The sequence below is a fragment of the Schistocerca americana genome, chromosome X, assembly GCF_021461395.2.
Source record: "Schistocerca americana isolate TAMUIC-IGC-003095 chromosome X, iqSchAmer2.1, whole genome shotgun sequence".
NCBI lineage: Eukaryota > Metazoa > Arthropoda > Insecta > Orthoptera > Acrididae > Schistocerca > Schistocerca americana.
Genome location: NC_060130.1, coordinates 268,463,350 through 268,483,896, shown reverse-complemented (window position 1 = coordinate 268,483,896; position 20,547 = coordinate 268,463,350). Strand labels below are relative to the sequence as shown.

Here is a 20,547-nt window from a genome sequence, read left to right as displayed (position 1 = left end):
CAGATGAAATGGACACCTCGTCCCTCTAAGTTGGCACGCAGCTCATCATCGGACTGTAAAAGAAGGTCGCTGTGGAAGATAATGCCCTGGATCATATTTAAGCTCTTGTGGGGCGTGATAGTAACAGAAACATCCCCCAGATTTTTACAAGCGAGTAATGCCTGTGACTGAGCAGAGGCTGCTGTTTTTATCAAGACTGACCCAGACCGCATTTTTGACAAGCCCTCCACCTCCCCGAACTTGTCCTCTACGTGCTCTACAACAAACTGAGGCTTTATGGACACAAAAGATTCCCCATCAGCTCTCGTACAGACTAGATACCAGGGCGAATATGTCTCGCTGTCATTCATAGCCTTTCGTTCCTCCCATGGTGTGGCCAGGGAGGAGAACGATTTGGGGTCACACAAGTTTGCATTAAAGTGAGCCCTCAAACGCTTAGAGACTGCTGGTGGTTGGCCACCGGCAAGAGAAGATGTGCCATGCTTCATTGTGTGTCACCCACCCTGATGCCACCTACACCAACCAAGGGCCCTCCCCACGGGTGCCACCCTGCCACGGCAAGGGCCACCTGGCAGGATGGCCATTGCCGGGAGTCCCGATGCCCCAGGGAGACAGGCATCCACTCCTTGGCATATGTGGGGAGTTAACAGTGCAGGCATCAGTAGAGCAAGCCTGTGTTGTCAGGGGGCTACAACCAACAGGGTACATGGCAGCCCCAGCACAACGGACTGGCTACTGTGCTGGGTATCAGGTGCAAAGAAGTCCATGGTCATTGTCAACACAGAAATCGGCACTGCATAGTGCATGGTGGAAGATGAACCCAGGAAGGTGTCCTCGCCCAAGAGATGAAGAATGGGCAGGACTGTAATGCGACGACGAGAAAATCGGCTAAGGATCTCAGTCCACAATGGATACAATGCACCTTGTAAGGCACCCTTCCCCGATTGGCTCGCTCTTCGGGAAAATTTTGAAGAATGAAGGTCAAACTGTACAGGGGACCGTCACATAAAGGCCAAAACGTGTGAAACTCCTTTTAGTCGTCTCATACGACAGGAGGAATACCTAGGGCCTATTCTAACCCTCGGACCCGCAGGGGAAGGGGGGCAAAGGGGGGGGGGGGAGGGGTGACCGATCAGCTGTCTGACACCCTCTGTATAATTGGCACTGCTCATGCATGGTTGTTTACATCTTTGGACGGGTTTAGTGACATCTCTGAACAGTCAAAGGGACTGTGTCTGTGATACAATATCCACGTCAACGTCTACCTTCAGGAGTTCTGGGAACCGGGGCAATGCAAAACTTTTTTTGATGTGTGTATTTGCTACTCTATGCTTCCTAATCTCACTGGGAAACGATGGTTAATTTTTCTCATTATTCACTTTCTTTACAAAGTGAGAATGGCACTTCTTATGGCACTGGATTTAGGATAAAAAGGGTTCAAAATTCCAGTCAGGCCTTCCACAACTCGGTTTTCCACAGTTTCCTTAAACTGCAGTGGATGAATGTTAAAATGATTATTTTAAAAAAGACACAGCTGAGTTCATTACCCAGTCTTTTCCAATTCCAGCCTGTGCTCAATCTTAGACAATACCAATGGGATTTTCAACCTGTCTCCCATTTTCACTATCTTTTATAGCATGTATTTATCTTTCACATAGCTTAAATATGTTTTATGTGGAGATATAGTTACTCCACATATTTATTCTCAAAGCTGAATCTTTTATGTTGGGTGAGGGCGACAAGTAAACAACAATCTGTTTCTTTCTGATGCTGCTGGATAAAACACACAAACTGAAAGTTATACGCTCACATTGAAATGCAAGTAATTTGCACCGACTATACAGACTGATCGAGTTTTTTATAGGAAGTGGGAGGGGGAGTGGGGGGTAGGCTATCAACTGCAGCATGCTATATGCATTTCCTGGGAAAAAAAGTATCAGTTGTGTTACAATGTTTCCTTTGTACTTCTCAGTAAAGTTTCTTTACTCATGTCACCCAAGGGGGACAAAACGAGCCTCGAGTATATCTTTTAACCATTCATTGGTTGGCTGGTTGGTTAAAGGGACCAAACTACTAGGTAATCAGCCCTACATGACTGTATATCAGAGATGGCCCACCATGAAAAGCCTAGGGGAAGAAAACCCCAAGGTCTACCACAGATCAACAAAGGCTAGGAAAAAAAAGAAGAAGAAGAAGAAGAAGAAGAAGAAGAAGAAAAGGGGGATATGGGAAGAAAGACAGGCAAGGTGCCCCATCTAGGGAGCAGCCGGAAGCCCCCAGAAAGCAGCATACAGAGGTGCCACACTCACTCAGAAATTGCCCAGAAAAGACTAGCAACATGGAGAGGGGAAGAGAAGCATGGATAGACGTAAGACAAACAAATTGAACAGATCATCCAAGAAGGGAAAAGGGGGGGGGGGGGGGGAAGAGTAAAATAGCAGGCAGTGTGAGGGCCGGGGTGGACCAGGAAGCCTGGACAGCAGCAGCCCAGTCTGAGAAGAGGAGGCATCAGAGTGTTCTACCAACCCCTCAATGGGCCGATAAGGTTAAGTGGCACTCCCTTAAAGAGACTGGTAAAAGCCCCCTTCATGAATAAAACATAAAACTAAGTCAGCTGCTGAGGCATCGTCTCCTAACACCAGGAGTAGCAAGTCTGGAAGATTGAAGTGTTTGCCACAGGGTGGCTATATCTTGACAGTCCAGAAAAATGTAGACCACCAACAAACAAGAACAACAACAACAACAACAACAACAGTGAAGTGGGTCCTCGTGATGGAGGAGATTACCACGAGTCAGCCAAGTACGGCTGATGCGGAGTGCACAAAGGACGGTAGAGTTCTTGCAAGAGGCCTGCATAGAAGACTGTGTAGTCTCATTTATCACCCGTAATTTCTTTGGTAAAGTCAAAGTGAGCCATTCTGTATCCCAGATCCCTCATACTTGCTGGTGTAATGTAGATCAGAAGTCTGTTTCTGGAATACTGATCTCAAGAGTTGGCTCACTGGTAGCCAGTTTGGCCAAGCTATCAGCAAGTTCATTCCTCGGGGATCCCAACACGGCCCAGGGTACAGACGAAAGTCACTTAGTGTCCACACTGTTCAAGGGCATACAGAGAATCCAGGATAGCCATGACCAAGGGGTGGCGAGGGTAACAACGGTTGAAAGCTTGTGAACTGCTCAAGGCATCGCTGCAGATGAGAAAGGGCTCACCAGTGCAGGAGTGGATATGCTAAAGAACACGAAATACAGCTACCAAATCCATAGTGTAAACAGTACAGCCATCCGGCAAGGACTGCAGTTCAGTACGTCCCACCTGAGTATAAGCAAAGTGTACGCGACCAGCAACCATCAACCTATCAGTATAGACTACTTCCGAACCCCGGGATGTGCCAAAAATGGAGAAAAATTGGCGGTGGAGGGCCTTAAGATGAACCAAGTCTTTCGGACCTTGTAATAGGTCAAGATGAAGCTGTGGGTGAGGGATGTGCCACAGAGGTGTACATGAGTCGGCCAAGAGGAGAGGTGGTAGAGGGAACAAAAGGAGCTCAGAGAGGAAGGACTCAATGCAGATTGCAATTGTAATCCCTGATTTAGGTTGCCACTGCAGGAGATTTGGATACAGGATGATACTGTGGGAAGCAGCAAGTCAAACCCGGAAAGTACGGTGTGATAAGAAGTTCTGGATAAAAATCGGTAGCAGACTCTGGAGACCCCATTCATGTATGGTAGCTAGGATTCAGTGTAACCATGTGGTGTCATAAGCCTTTTGCAGGTCAAAGAAGGTGGCTATAAGCTGTTGACGTCAGGCGCAAGGTGTTTCGATGGCAGACTCCAGGTAAACCAGACTATCAGTAGTGGAATAGCCTCAGCAAAAACCACCCTGGGATGGAGTCACAAGACACCGAGACTCGAGGATCCAACAAAGCTGTCAGCTCACCATATCACAGAGACCATTGGTGAGACTAATTGGGTGATAACTACCCATCCCTATAAGGTGCTTACCCGGTTTCAGTACTGGGACAATGCTGCTTTCCGCCACTGCAATGGGAACTCGCCCTTACTCCAAATGCGGTTAAAGACGGCAAGGGTATGACACTGACAATCCAGCGATAAGTGCTTAGTCATTTGGTTGTAAATGTGGTCCTTCCTGGGGCTGTATCAGAGCGGTGGGATAGGACACTGACAAATTCCCATTTGCTGAACAGAGCATTATATGGCTCCAGATGGCGCCCAGTAAAAGATAATTGCTTTCGCTCTACACACTGTTTTGGGACACGAAAGGCATGTTGATAATTCTCTCACACAGAGGCTCGAGCATAATGCAGAGTAAAATGTTTGGTGACAGCATCTAAGTTAGTGTAGACAGTGCCCATTCAAGCTAATACGAGGTACACCTGCAGGTGTCTGGTATCTGTAGTGATGTCCGATCTTGGCCCAAACCTGTGAAGGAGATGTGCATAGTCCGATGTTTGAAACATTCTCGCTTCTGTCGTTTTATTCGGTGACGGATCCAGACACAGAGCTGCTTACAGGCAATGAGGTGCTCCACTGACAGGTGACACTTGTGGTGTTGGAGAGCCCCACCTTAAGATCTCTAATGGCGTCTGTGATTACTGATGACCACCAAAGTACTGTCTTAAGTTGGGGTGGGCCCAAGGAACAGGGGATCGCTAAATCAGCTGCTGAAAGAATGTCTGTAGTTGTATTGTGGATTGCCTTATTGATATCTCCATGTGGTGGGCTGCCAAGGGTGACAGCAGAGGTGAAAGCACCCCAGTCAATACTATTGAGAGCCTTTCTGGGCAGGCATCCAGGGGAGTGACATTGAACGAGCAACAGAAAGATCATAAAGTGGTCACTACCACAGGTCATCGTGAACCTCCAGTGGATGGATAGGAGAAGACAAGGACTGCAGATGGAAAGGTCAATGGCAGAAAAGTTCCATGTGTCACACTGAAGTGTGTGTGGGCTCCAGTACTCAAGAGGCAAAGGTCAAGTTTTGCCAGTAAGTTTTTAAGGTCTTGACCACAGCCAGTGATCGTGGTTCCACCCCACAGAGGGCTATGGGCATTGAAATCACCCAAAACTAGAAAGGTGGGGCAAGCTGAGAAACCAATGCAAACAATATGTTCTGAGACACTTCACCACTGGGAGAGAGGTAAGAACTGCAGATAGTAATATCCTTAAATGCCCTTACCTGAACAGCCACAGTTTCCAAAGATGTATTAAGAAGCACAAGTGTGCTATATAGAGTGTCCAGAGCATACATGCAGAAACTGCCTGCCACCCTGTCATATGTAGCATGATTCTTAAAATAGACCTAGCATCCACAAAGGGCTGGAGTCGACATTGCTGGAAACATAGTTTCCTGAAGGGCAATGCAGAAGGCAAGGGAAATGCTTAAAATATGTCTTACTGCAGCCAGATGATGAAACAAACTACTACAATTCCACTGGAGAATAAGGTTGTCACTCTACTGTGAGGCCATGAAGAGATCAAGGAGACAGGTTATGCCACAGGGTCACCTGCTGCCACTGGTTGAGGGGTTATGGCATCAACACACACAGGTTCTGGCTTCCGTTGTGTGGTGCGACCCGGGGACTCAGGGGCTGCCGGACTCTCCACCTGGACTACAGGAGTGGAAAATGTGGGATCTGGTGGTGTAGGGGCCACTGGAATCTCCTTCTTGGAGGTCTACTTCTTATCTTTCCTCTCCTTAGAGAATTTGTATGATTGTGAGTGCTTCTCTGAATCAGTTTCAGGTAATGATGATGATTGTTGTTGTGGTGGTGGTGGTGGTGGTGGTGGTGGTGGCGGCGGCGGCGGCAGCAGTGAAGCCCCGAAACTGGCAGTCTGTGGCTCCTGTAGCCACTAGCTAGTGCCCATCCCCAAGTATGTGGCTGGCACAGAAGTGACATCAGGTGGTTCAGATGTAGCCCCCTCAAGTGAGCTGTATACCTCCACCAGAGAAGCAGAACTCTGAAGAACTGCAAAAGCAGGTGAATGGACAAAGGATAATAGTCATCAGAGACTTTAATGCACGTGTAAGGAGTGAAAGGCAGGGGTATGAAATGTACTGGGAACAGAAGGATGGAGAAGTAGAAATGAAGAAGGAATTCTGCAAGAGGAATGGTTTAGTAACACTGATTTTGGAAGAAACAGATCCACAAAGTAATGAGGTACAGCAGGAATAAAGGGCAACAATATTTGGTGGATTACATGCTCTATGACTGGGAAATGAAGATGACTGTAACGGATATAAAGCTACTACTGTCTGCGGCTAATGGCTGGTACCCCTCACTACTGGTGAAGAGTATGAGAATCATGAAGGAATCAGAGACAACAGATAACCAGAAAATGATGACTAGAGTACAGAAACTGAAGGAAAAAAAGAAATCTAGGAAGAATATCAGGAGATTATAAGGGAAAGATTACCAAAGGATGAACCAAAAACCTGAAAAAAGCAATGGGGACAATTTAAAAGTGCTATGGTAGAAAGTGCAGTAGCTGTATGCAGAAGGATGAGTGGCAGAAAACTGTAGAAGGAGACACCATGACGGAATGAAAGAGTCAAGCAGGTAGTGGGAAAGAAGACCAAGACCTTCAGGCTGTAGTTCCACGAAAGTACCAAATTAGGAAGAGAGGAGTATAAGAAAAAGAACAAAGAGGCAAGTAAGAGGGTCACTGAGAAGAGAAGAAAGTGGATGGAAGAATGGACAAAGATGACTGAGGCAGCTAGCAGAGGAAGTCAGAAACCACTATATATGGAATGGTCAAAAGTAAGAGGTGATGTTTGAGAGAGGATGCAACTATGATGAATAAAAATGGGAAGGAGTTTAATAACAGAGAGACACTGAAGATATTGTGGAAGGAGTATTCTGCTAAATCCAAAAAGAGTTGGAGATGAGGATAACAAACTGGAGGAGGTAGAAGTAAACTCGGGGGGAGGGGGACCTGAAACGCACAAGATGAGAGGAGGAATAGAACCAGGTATGGATGGGCGAAGTGTCGAAATGGTGAAGCCAGCAGGAGAGGTTGGGAAACAGTGGCTGTATCATGTGATGATGGTAGTATGGAATGAGAAGATTGGAAGAGGGCACCAACTGTCCCTATATTCAAGAAAGGTAGTAGGAAGGATAGTAGAAACTACAGGGTAGTCACACTGATACCACACTGTGCCAAGGTGTATGAAAAGACCCTGGAGGGCAGAAGTTGAACAAGAATCGAGAACAAATTGAGGGAGGAACAGCACGACTTCAGATCTGGCAAGTGAACTGTTGATATATTTGCAGAGCTCCAAGAGCACCATTATGAATCTGGGGAAGACCTTCTGATGGCCTTTCTCGATACAGAAAAAACATTTGACAGCATCTGCAGAATAAGCAGGGACTAGAAAAGAAGGGAGTGGAAACAGAGACAACAAGCAGAGTAGTGGAGGAGATGTCTCTTCAAGTATGACTTGTGTGAAAGTGGGAAATGAAGGACAGATTGGTTCTAGCAAACAACTGGTGGGAAACAGGGCAGTGCATTGCCACCTATCCTCTTCATTGTGATCTTGGATGAGATAATGACTAAGATGGCAGAAAAAACTGGAGAAGACAAGATGAAAGCAATGTTATTTGCATATGACTTCATGATCTGGGGAAAGAGGGAGAAGGTTCAGGAACAGCTGGACACCTGGGAAGAAACTGTGAGACAGTACAGAATGACATTTAATGTGAACAAATGAGAGATCCTTGTTACAACTAGAAAGAAAAATAGACCAACTAGCAGAATATGGATTACAGGTGAAAGAATGAAGAACATGGAAAGCATCAAGTACTTGGGAGGTGCGACAGAGGAAAATGGAAGAAAGATATCAGTGAATGTGGCACACAGGCAGAAGAATTCGCACGAAGTGTTAGGAGCCTGATTTGCAACAAAGACATCTCTCTCTCTCTCTCTCTCTCTCTCTCTCTCTCTCTCTCTCTCTCTCTCTCTCACACACACACACACACACACACACACACACACAAAGACGTAATAAACAAAAGTTACCACATCCCAATACTGACCTACACATCTGAAACATGGGTAATGGAGAAAATAGATGTAAGCAGATCACAGGCATGTGAAATGAGGTTCTTCAGAATTAGGATAGGAGTAACAAGGAGAGACAGGATGAGGACTGAAAAGGTGATGGAAATATTGAAAGAGAAGGCCCCTGCAGAGCAGGATAGAAAATCAATGCTAAGGAAGGAAAGGGACTTAAGCAGAAAAAGAAACGAGGATTCCCAAGAAGGTACATGAAATGGAGATGTGAAGGAAATTAACAAGACGAAGACCAAGGGATAGATGGCTGAAAAGTGTGGAGGATTATGTTGAAAAAAATGTCAGGACTGGACCACAGTCAATACAGAAAGATAGTGGGAAAACAGGTCTAGATGGTGAGGTTTATGTTCCAAACTGATTCAGCCTGGGGCTGGAAACTGTTCAAGATGATGATAATGATGGTGATGATGCACAATGGGTGTATTTGTGGAGCACAAATGTAGATGTAACTACAAACAATAATTTCTCAGCAATCCCCTAAAATACAGATTGTCTGCAACAATTCCTGCAAAAAAAACCTCTTCTTACAAGCAAAACCAACTTTGTAAGAAACTGTTATTCCAAGACAATAAAATATACTAAATACAAGTATAAAATTGTCAGAGGGTAATTAAGTATTATGAGCTATGTGGAATGAGTATGGCATATACTTAACACTGAAAACATCAATTAAGAACCAAATAACTGTTTTTCTTTATTTTTCTTGAGGAAGTGGAAATGACATACATTACTGGATTCTATAGCTAATATGATGATTTAATTTCATTTAGATTAAATTTCTGCAGCATGTATCGAAAATTTACAAAATTAGTCAAGTCATTAAAACACCGACACAACAAGGAAAAGGCAACATGGGAAGAAGATGGAGTAGCACTGAAAAAATATGAAATAACAAAGAAATAAGAGAAACTGAAGTTTTTACATGACCCAAGTTAGTCAATACAGTCAGTCCATGTCAAATCACCTAGGCCTCCCTCCTCGACCGTCATTGATTTCATTGAAATTTTGTGTGAACATTTACACATCGCCCCAATGAACATTGGTAAACTTTGACATTCGTTGGAGCAGTGCACGGCAAGAAACAGTCACTTATGTATGAATTTCTGGAGCCTTTGAGCTGTTATCCCTCGGGCAGTAATTTGTTGAAAGAAACGAAATTTTGCCACCTTTTACAACTTTATGCGCTCTCTTAAAAATAATACTATAAAGAGTTACAAGCCATATTCAGCCAGAAAATTTTAGACAAAATCGCCAGAAGAAATATCAGAGTTTTGCTTCTTATATCTCAGGAACTAAAGGTATTATGCAAGTGAAACTTGGCATGTAGTAAGCGAATGACACAAGATTCGCAAGCACAAAGTTTCATGTATGCACTACTTTCCCATAATGAATAAATGAAGTGCAAAATGAAAGATTTTGGAAAAATAAAAAAAAAAAAAAAAAAAAAAAAACACTGTATTTTCAACCTGATTTTTCCAAAAAACTATGTCCTGTGAAATTTTATAAACTGAGCTCATTAGAAAGACCATAGTTTTAACCACCAAAATAGTGTATTTGATTATCCAAAGCGTACTAAAAATGCTAGATTGTGTAAAGCAAAGTTGGGCACAAAAATCCCAGCATGGAAAAAATGTAAACTTGAGATTCTTATATCTTGTAGAGTAAACACATCCTGAACATTAAACTTAATACACAATAACTTGGCGGCATAACGATGTGGTATACAAAATTACATTCACTTACAATTAAAGATGATTTTTGTGAAAACGTAAAAATAGGGTATATTCGACACCTCGTTTACAAATACCATTTTCTATTAAAGCTTCAAAACAAGTCACATTTGAAACAACATGTTTTAATCCATGCCTCCAGCCTCAAAGAGAGGGTTTAATTTCCAACATGGACTAGCAATGCTACATAAATTGAAGCAAACCAGCCAGAAGTATCGCACTGTGGGTAAAGTTTTAACTTTTGCTTCTTATATTTCGTTGATTAAAGGTATGATAAACATGAAACTTTGTAGGCAACAACTTAGTAAAATAAGGTTTTCCAATACAAAATACCATTCACGTACTGATTTCTAAATTTCTACAAAGTCAGTCCAAACTTGATTTTCAAATGGTTCAAATGGCTCTGAGCACTATGGGACTTAACAGCTGTGGTCATCAGTCCCCTAGAACTCAGAACTACTTAAACCTAACTAACCTAAGAACATCACACACATCCATGCCCAACGCAGGATTCGAACCTTCGACCGTAGCAGTCGTGCGGTTCCGGACTGCGTGCCTAGAACCGCGAGACCACCACGGCCGGCAAACTTGATTTTCGTAAATATTACAATGATAGGACACATTCAATTTGCTTTTAGAAAATCTGTTTTCCATTAATGATTTTAAACTAATCACAGTTGGAAGGAGTATGTTTTCAACCAATCAGAAAATCTCATTCTGCCTTCCAATGTGGGTTAACAATACCTGAAAATCACGGACAAATTTGAGGGACTCTTATCAAGCAAACAGGCTATATTGCAACAACCTGTTGTCCATGTTTTGTTGCATGTGGATTTTATTTTTAAATTGTTAAGTAATATATCACTATATCACATTGGTCCATGGAGACATTGTCACTACCAGTTGAATAACACAAACCAACAACCCCAATGCCACAGGGATCATGCCCAATAGCTGTGCAATACAAGCCACTGGTGGGTTTCTTCATCCAGGTTCCCAAGCCTGTAATTTGGTTTCTTAATTCAGGTTCCAAAACCTTGTGGTGATATCTGCCTGCTTACAAAGTCATTTGTCATGTACCTCATTTATATATCTTATTTTAAAAATTAAAAAAAAAAATTAAAAAAAAAACATTCCACGACACACAGAGACAGGTTGCTATAACGTAGAATGGCTTGACGGGCTCCCTCAAATTTGTATGTCATTTGCAGGTATTGTTAGCCCACATTGAAAGATAGGACGTGATTTTCTGAATGCTTGAAAACACGCACTTTCCAACTCTGATTGGTCTGAAATTGATTACAAAAAAACAGATTTTCTAAGACGAAATTGAATATGATCTATTTTTGTAATATTTACGAATTTCACGTTTGAACTGATTTTGTAGAAATTTAGAAAGCAATGTGTGAATGATGTTTTTTATTGGAATACTTTACGATATTAAGTTGTTGTGAGTTTCATGTTTATCCTGCCTTTAATAGTGAGATATAACAAGCCAAAGTTAAAACTTTATCAGCAGTGTGATTTTACCGGTTAGTTTGCCTCAATTTGCACAGCACTGTTAGCCCATGTTGGAAATCAAACCTGGTGGGGTGGGGTGGGGGTTAAAACACATCGTTTCTAATAAGACTTTTCTGTAGCTTCAACATAAAACTGTGTTAGTAAAATGAAGTGCTGAATACACTCTATTTTCACCTTTTCACAAAGATCATCTTTTCGACTAATTTACAGATTACTGGAACACAGAAGGTGAATGAAATTTTGTATGCCACATCCTTGTGCTGCCAAGCTATTGCATATTAGGTTTCATGTTCGTCATGCATTTACTCTACAAGATAAAAGAATCCGAAGTTTATGTTTTTTCTGTGCTGAATTTTCGTGCCCAACTTTGTTGTACACTATCTAGCATTGTTAGCGTGTGACTTGTTTTGACGGTTAAAACTATGGTCTTTCTAATGAGCCCGGTTTATAAAATCTTACAGTACACAAGTTTTTGGGAAAATGAGGTCGAAAATATTGCATTTTTTTTACAGGATCTTCAACTCTGCACTTCATTTATTCAGTATGAGAAAGTGGTACATAAATGGAACTTTGTATTTGAGAACCTTGAGTTGATTGGTTACTACATGCCAAGTTTCACGTGTGTCATACATTTAGTTCGAGAGATATAAGTAGCCTAACTTTTAATATTTTTTCAACAACTTTGTCCAAAATTTTATGGTTGAATATGACCTGTAAAATTCATTGCATTATTATTTCCAGCCAAATGCATGATGCCATACAAGATTATCAAATGTTATTTTTTTCAAGAAAACATTGTCAGAGATATAACAGTTCATATTCACCAGAAATTCATCCTCGGTCTGCGCGAAGTCGCGCATGGAGTCAAAGAAGTGACTATATCTCAATGAGTATTTCTTTGACGAACATGAAAGTTTACAAATGTTTATTGGGGCCATGTGCGAATGATCACACAAAAATTCAATGAAATCCACGATGGTCGAGCAAGACAATGTTCCAAATTGGCATTGAATGACCCAACAGAAATATGAAAAAAAGGAGAATTCTACATAAAATGAGCTCCTTAAAACCAAATTCAGTAACCAAGAAATCTTCAGGATGGTTAAGTGGCACACTAGAGGGGGTAGTTCCCTAGATGCTGCCAGGAAATTAGTTTGTGTGGGGTCATTATCAATACCAACTGAGAATACATAATACTATAGTGTGGGTGTCAATTGTACAGATGCAAAACTGTATGTGGATACCCGAACTTTCTTTCCCCAATAAATGTCTAAACCACAGAAAAAATTTTTACAGTCTCTACAGAGTGCTAACAATAAATTACCTAACTCAACCATAATAATAATTTCAATGGTTGGTTGGTTTGGAGAAGGAGACCAGACAGCGTGGTCATCGGTCTCATAATAATAATTTCAATCTACAAGATATTAACTCAAGAGACATGCATCACTCATAGAGAATAAATGGAAGGAAGGAAAGGGACAACAGTGTGAATATCTAAATTACACCTACATGCATATTCCGCAAGCCACCGTATGGTGCGTGGCGGAGGATACCCTATACAGCTATGCAGTCTTCTCTTTTTCTGTTCGAACGTCGCCTTCCCTCCAGGGATTCCCATTTGAGATCACAAAGCATCTACGTAACACCTGCATGTTGTTCGAACCTCCTGGTAACAAATCTAACAACCCGCCTTTAAATTGTTTCTATGTCTTCCTTTAATCCAGCCAGGTGTAGATCCAAAACACTCGAGCAGTACTCAAGAACAGTATCCTAAAAATTCTCCCAATAAACTGTAGTTGACCATTTGTCTTCCCTACCACAACACTGGCATGCTCATTCCATTTCATATCGCTCTTCAACATTACATCCAGATATTTAAATGACGTGACTCTGTCAAGCAGGACCTATGTATCAGAGCATTACGGGTTTGCTTTTGAGCAGTCCTATCACATTTCGTCAGGGCAGTCCTGGCAATACCTTTGCCATCAACAGCAACATACTGGGTTATATTAACAAAGAAGTCTCTGAGCCACTCACATATTGGGGGACCTATTCCATATGCTTGTACATTCATTAGCAGTCTGCAGTGAGGTACCGTGTCAACTGATTTTTGGAAATCAAGAAATATTTAATCAGCCTGTTGCCCTTCATCCATAGTTCGCAGTCCATCATGTGAGATAAGGACAAGCTGTGTTTCACAAGAGAGATGCTTTCTGAAACCGTACTGATTTGTGGACATAAGCTTCTCAATCTCTAGGAAATTTATTATATTCGACATCAGATTATTTTCTAGAATTCTGGAGCAAACCAATGTTAAGGATATTGGCATGTATCTTTGCAGGTCCATTCTCTTGCCCTTCTTGTACACAGGAGTCACCTGCATTTCTTCCAGTCGCTTGGGACTTTAAGAAGTGCTGGGCGAGAGATTCATGATAATGTAAACTAAGGGCCCAATGCCTTAGTGTACTCTTTGCAAAAGCAAATTGGGATTCCATCCGGTCCTGGTGACTTATTTGTTTTCAACTGTTTCTCTACGCCAGGGACGCTTATTACTATGTTGTTCACACGGGACTCTGGGTGATGGTCAAATGACGCGTGAATGATTTCTTGAATGCGGGATTTAAAACTTTGGCTTTCGTTTTGCTATCTTCAACTGCCACACCAGACTGGTCAATGAGTAATTGGATGGAAGCCTTAGACCCTTTTAGCGACTTTACGTAGGACTAGAATTTTCTCAGGTTTTAGGCCAGATCTTTTGCTAAGATATGACGGTGGAAGTTGTATGCTTTGCACTTGGATTTTTTCACAGATGCTTGAATTTCTACTAACCTTTGCCTCTTATCATGTGCGTGTTCTCTTTTGACAAGAGTCTACAAACAATCTTTGCTTTCTCAGCATTTTCCAAATCAAATTTTGTTGCTAAGCCACAGTGGGTCTTTTCCCCATCATTAATCCACTTACTAGGCAAATACTTGTCCACAGGACGATTTACAATCTTTTAAAACTTTGCCCATAACGGCTCTATGGAATTGAATGATCGCAATTCATTGTCATTCATGTGAATATTACTTCTAAAATAAACAATGAAGCCTCCAAATACAAAAATGCTTACTGTATAAAGCACATTTAGTTTGAAGTAAAATTATAAAGCAACAGATAAATTATTAACTACCAAGCTTGCATAATTGTAAAGAAAAGCAGGAAAAATTTCTTTTTGTTGGCTGGATCTGTTAAAACCATAATCATGAAACAGCTGAAGTGTCCAAAAGAAACATGCATCACTGGCAATAAAAGCATGGTGAAGATACTGGATAAGTATGTGGCAGATATTGAAAGGTAGAAAAGGTCCATCATAAGTCAACAAATATAGTAACTACAGTGTTGGCTGCACTATAATTTCAAAAGAAATTCATGGTTTTCAGATAAATAAAACTTAAATTTTGCTCATTGTTTAAATCAATTTTTGAGGTGATATTTGTAAAAGTAGCCATTTCTACTGCTGCAGCTAAGGAAAATGGATGGATAATTGCGGATATTAAGAACTCCTCAGATACACTTTAATTTCTCAGTTCTCAAGAATTATCATAAGTATAAAAAAATATACAGGAAGATACTGCTTGAAGCAAAAATCATTCAATGTAAAATTAATATATAATGCAGAAAATAAAGGCAAAGTAGTGTGGGAGGTCATAAAACAAGAAACTGAAAAAGCCAGACAAGAATAACAACATACAAATGAAATGGAAATGAGTGTTTGGCATCATTGACAAGGAGGCCCCTTGCGGGGCAGGACCAGACAACTTGGTGCAGGTCTTATTACATTCGATGCCACATTGGGCGACCTGCACTCCGGATGGGGATGAAAAACAACACCCAGTCCCTGAGCGGAGAAAATCTCCGACCCAGCCGGGAATCGAACCCAGGCCCGTAGGATGGCAATCCGTCACGCTGACCACTCAGCTATCGGGGCACACAACATACAAGTGAAAGATGGGGATAAAACAACAGAAAGTCCTCAGGAATTGGCAATTTTTGTCAATGATAATTTCTCTGGTATTAGAGAGAGAAAGAGAGAGAGAGAGAGAGAGAGAGAGAGAGAGAGAGAGAGAGAGAGAGAGAGGAGAGAGGGAGAGGGAGAGAGAGGGAGGGAGGGGTGGGGGGGAAGGGGGAGAGAGAACAGACTGTGTCCATCTTTAAGTACTAATATATTGTTCATACAAGTTAATATTTTGCTCCAAAGTAGTTCAGTACTGTGAAGACAATTTTTCAAAACCAGGTAAGATCAATGTGTGCCTATGGATAATGAAAAGAAAATTAACTATATAAGTTAACATTGTATTTTCTTTTCTCTTCTAGGAACTATGCATTATCTCACAAGTTAACCTATGGTAGTGGAATAAAAGTTATTACAAATAACACTCAGCTACTGAGTCAGTATTTGAAAGGTGTGATTATTAACACAAAGCACCATTATTAGCATTCATCTACCAACTGATTACTACATTAAAGCTGTTACTTAGTATCGAAAACACAAGCTTTGTGTTTTGAGAGGCTAGTCACATTTGTACACTTACTGAACATATACTCCATACTCAATTTTCAGTGCATTGCATAAAGCATTTTGTATCAGTATCAGATTTCCTGTTCCCTTCCATTTGCACATGGACTGAGGTGAAAAATGACATCATACACTTTGGTATGAGTCCTACTCTCTCTTAACTTATTCCCATGGTCCCTTTGTGGAATGTATGATGGAGGAAGCAAAACTATGAACAGTCTTCCTCAAATCACTGTTTGTTATATTTACCCAGCAGTTTTTTTTCCCAAGAAGTGTAACTTTTATTATAAAGACTCCTATTGACGTACCCTAAGTATCTGTGCTACGCACTTTTTGTGCGAGCTGAATGAATCTTATGACCATAGAAGCCTGCCTCACAATTAGTTTGTCGTCTGCTGGCAATTGTATCTGTTAAGGACTCCAAATGCTAGAGTAATGGCCACACTACCCTCTTGTGTGTGGTCTTATTTATTCTTACAGCAAAAGTAGTTGAACTGGAAGAGGCTATATGTTTGTTTTCCAATTCTGAGCATCCATCAATATACGTACTTAAGAATTTAAGTTGTTTTTAATCCTGCATAGTATTTCCTATTGGTGCCATATACAGTTTCCTTTATTGTTGCAGTACTTATTTGTAATTTCCCCATCCTCAAAAATATTAGTCTTTCCCTTCTCTTCCCTAGTACTGATTCCTCGTATTCAGTCCATTTCGTATTATTAGCCCTAAGATACTTAACACTCTGACAAATAACAATCAGAACCACCTAATATTTTCAACACATGGTGTGTGTGTGTGTGTTTGTGGGGAGGAGGGGGGGGGGGGGGGGAGGGGAGAAGCAGTGCTTCAAGAAAGCTGGTTTCGCAAACATATGCTGAGATTTTTTGAGATGCTTGTTTTCCTCTAGTGCTGACGATATTTTTGAGCAAAGAATATGCTCTAAGATTATGCAAAACTGATTTTAGTATTACTGCTCTGCAAAACTGCCCAAATTGTCTCAAAACCATTTTTATACATAATAATTCCACGCACTTTTTTCCAATCGCATGGGGCTATTCAACAAATACAAGCCAATGTGTTAATTCAACAGTCTACTAGGTATAAAAACCTATCTGAATTCTGTCAGGGCATGGTATCTTGTTTGCTCTGAATAATTTAAATTGGATTTCAATTCCAGGAATACTTGTTTCAATATTACTCATTTCTGGGTTTGTGCAGAGGCTAAATATTATAGTAGTTCAAATCATATCACTTACAACTGAGTACTGATCTCTACCGTATCACACTGTTCTATGGATACAACACTGTTAGACAGCTCAATGAGTTTCTAAAGTATTTTACCTCAATAATCCCACCAAAAGCCGAAGAACACTATCCTCATTTGCCATACCTGAAGTGTTTGATATTTTAACATCTGTGTAACAGTTGCTACATTTCCTGCTTGTGTAAGACCTCAATACAACAGTAAATCATATTCACTACAAAGTCATGCATTCATGCAGGTTTATTCACATTAGCACAAAATTTTCAGGTTTTCTCCAATTGGTATTCCTTTAACTCTGAACAGGATACTGGTACAAATGTTTTGGTGATCCAAGAGCAATAAAACACTGAATAATTTACTACTAGTCTCCACACACAGAAACTGCATCCAGAAACTCAAAGGAGAATTTTAGTTGATGAAAAGGGAGAGGGTAGTGTATACCAGAAAACATTAATCAATGCAAGAAAAAGTATCTTCTATACAGAAAAAGTATCTTCTAAACATTACACTACACCAATGATGTGTATTTAGAAGTGTGTTAAATTGTAGAAATAAAATCTGTAATGCTTATAGAAGCTAAATAAGTGCCTGTTAAGTTCACGACATAATGCACAAAGTGAACATCATGATTTTTGTCAATATTTACAATACTACATTTTACAGTATCAATACAACAGACGACTGAAGTAACATGGCAAAGCAAAGGATTCAACTTTTACTGCAACTGACTTTTGGTGTCGATTCAAAACTCTACATTGCTCCAATACACACAGTCAGTCTTGGACATATATTGTGATTTCAAAGTACTCTCCTGGGCAGTGACATGCACAGCACACAATTGAAAACCATTTAGGCCTAATGAAGATTTATAAAAGGTAACGAAAGGTGAGAAGGGAGAAGAAATTCGTAATGTATTAATTAGCACAAGACTGATGATGTATGAAAAATGTTAATGCAGTAAATAAAGATTAACCAATGGAATAATTAAATAAACGTTAACCATCATACTTGGGCAAGGTATAAAATAGGCAGTACGCTATCACCGTTTCTTTATACGAAAATCATCAACGACAACTGAAAAAAATACTTTAATTTGCCCGGGCGGCGTTAGTAATTATAATAGGGCACAATACTCCACGTTGAAAAGAATTTTTGCACTTGACCAGCTGTTGAAAACAAAAACCACGCGGGAAATTTATGCGTGGGGGGGGGGGGGGTGTTATGAAATAGTACATAGTATACATTTCACACGGGAAGCAAAGAGAAATTTTTTATCTTTTATTTTAGTCTTTTTTTCTTTGGGGAACCATGGCGGTGAATTACTTCAGTACATGTATTCCACCATCTCATAGACACTGTACGGTATCCTGTATGGAAACTGCTCTATACTAGGTATTTTAAGTGATTAAATACAAAGGTGAATAAAAAATACGACATGCAACTATTTACATATAAATTAACGGAGCCACAATCAACCACGAGACTACAGATAATTTGTTTTACGAGGCAAGACATGGAAATACGGATCAGCGTTACGTACATTTGAATACAACAATTAGACACGAATTTGAAGGTGCAACAAATACTCTACTATTTAAAAGACTACAAAACATCTTTTTACACGAAACAGAATTCAGAGAAAGGGCAATTAACGATGTGTTGACTGGCAGCCGAGTATAATCTATCGGGCTTCAACACGAGGCAGGACATTTCGAAAGAAGTGTACAAACAATAAAAACAAATAAATACGTCACTTCATAACTATTTACATAATTTAACTAACCTCTGCGTTGAATGCTCGGACTGAATCCATGGTTTTCTTTCTTTAGGACATTGTAATAATTGTAAATTACTCCTTACACGTCTTTAACATTCTACTAATATAATTAAAATAACACTAGTACACTTGTTCATCACTTAATTATAAGAAATAATACATATATTGGAGTCTTCATTATTGGGAACAAATATACACCACCGTCCTGAGCACAATTTTCACAAAAACCTTCACACGACGCTAGATGGGTTACGTCATGAGGAATGGCGGAGAGTTTTCGCAAGATGATTGAATGCGTCATATTTTCCAGCTAAAAGGCGTGATTGAACGTAAATGTTGCCATCTAACATTGAAACAATATGGATAATACAACATGATAGAAATAAACACATGGATGTACATAAAGAAGCACAAAATAAACATCCAAGACTCTACGACCCGCGTGTACCTGCTTCCGACCTCAGTCGGACACTGAACGATGGGAGTTAAACAAATGCCCGTTACTTCTGTGGCGCGAAATTCATTTCTAAAGTGCAGTCGTTTTTTGTAATTAATGTGCAGCTGTGCCGTAAAAACAAATACATGAGATGGTTGCGATTAATACCAGTCAGCTTGCACACTGCTAATTCACTGTATATCGTGCTATAAGGGCCCGTTACCAATAAGCATGTTTTGTATCAGACCGTAATCCTATATTGTTTTGTAAGCTTTCATTATTTTGGAGCGATTCATCATCGAACTGATTGTGTTTGTGCAAACGTCACAGTTCTTGCCAGCAGCGGTTTCTCAGCCAATACTCAGAAAACTATGTTTCATGCCGACGTACTGCTTCCAAATGTTTTTAAGAGCTCAATCATTTAATCAATTTCAATCAAAATTCTTTGATAAAAAAAACATGATTAGTTCTATTCTTTATACTTTCTGCCAGTGTACTTTTGCACTGAGTCCAATATATCCAGTGAGTTGTGAAGAAGTAGTTGGACTGAGCGCAATGTGTGCAGTGATTCGTGGGAAGATCTGAATAAATGGGGTAACATTAGTTTAAGGATTTACTAGACCCTTAAGTTACCGTATTATATACTCGCATGTTTATTAACTTTTGATTGTTTTCTTGTTGTACCAAATTAACATTTCTAATACAATTGTAAAATGATTACTGCTGGCTGCATGGTCAATGTTGCTTATACCCAAATTAAATAAAACAAGTGTAAAATGTTCTGTGGTTGAGTAAACAACTAAGGTAACATACCTACAAACATTCTAATGATTTTTTTTTTAATGCTGTCAGTCAGCTTGATATGTTTCATTGGTTTCTTGATGTATTTGTGGTTTGCACTTTGGTCGAATCTCACTGTACAAATACTTGGCTCTCGGTCATCTTACAACTTATCGATACTTACTTCAATCGTACTAGGCAAGACGGCGCCAACACAAAATTGCTTATATTTTCTCTGAAATAATTGCAAGAGGAACGAGGAAAAATGATCAACACCTAAAGAAATGAGATGTCTGTTGTGATGGAATGCGCTGGACGAGTTTTACTGTCAAAACCATTGGCAGAGAAGAAATGCAGCGACACAAATCAAATCCCACATGAAGCAAGTA

General features: G+C 40.4%; 1 protein-coding gene across 2 annotated transcripts in view; it reads right to left on the bottom strand.

Annotated features, from left to right (window-relative positions):
• Window positions 1–19,399, bottom strand: part of LOC124556784 — a 191,495-nt gene extending 172,096 nt beyond the window's left edge. For both annotated transcript variants that reach the window (XM_047130792.1, XM_047130794.1), the window contains exon 1: window positions 18,949–19,399. In XM_047130792.1, coding sequence (XP_046986748.1) covers window positions 18,949–18,978 — 30 coding nt within the window. In that variant the 5' untranslated portion in view covers window positions 18,979–19,399. The remainder of the gene's footprint in view (window positions 1–18,948) is intronic.
• Window positions 19,400–20,547: the final 1,148 nt, after the last annotated feature.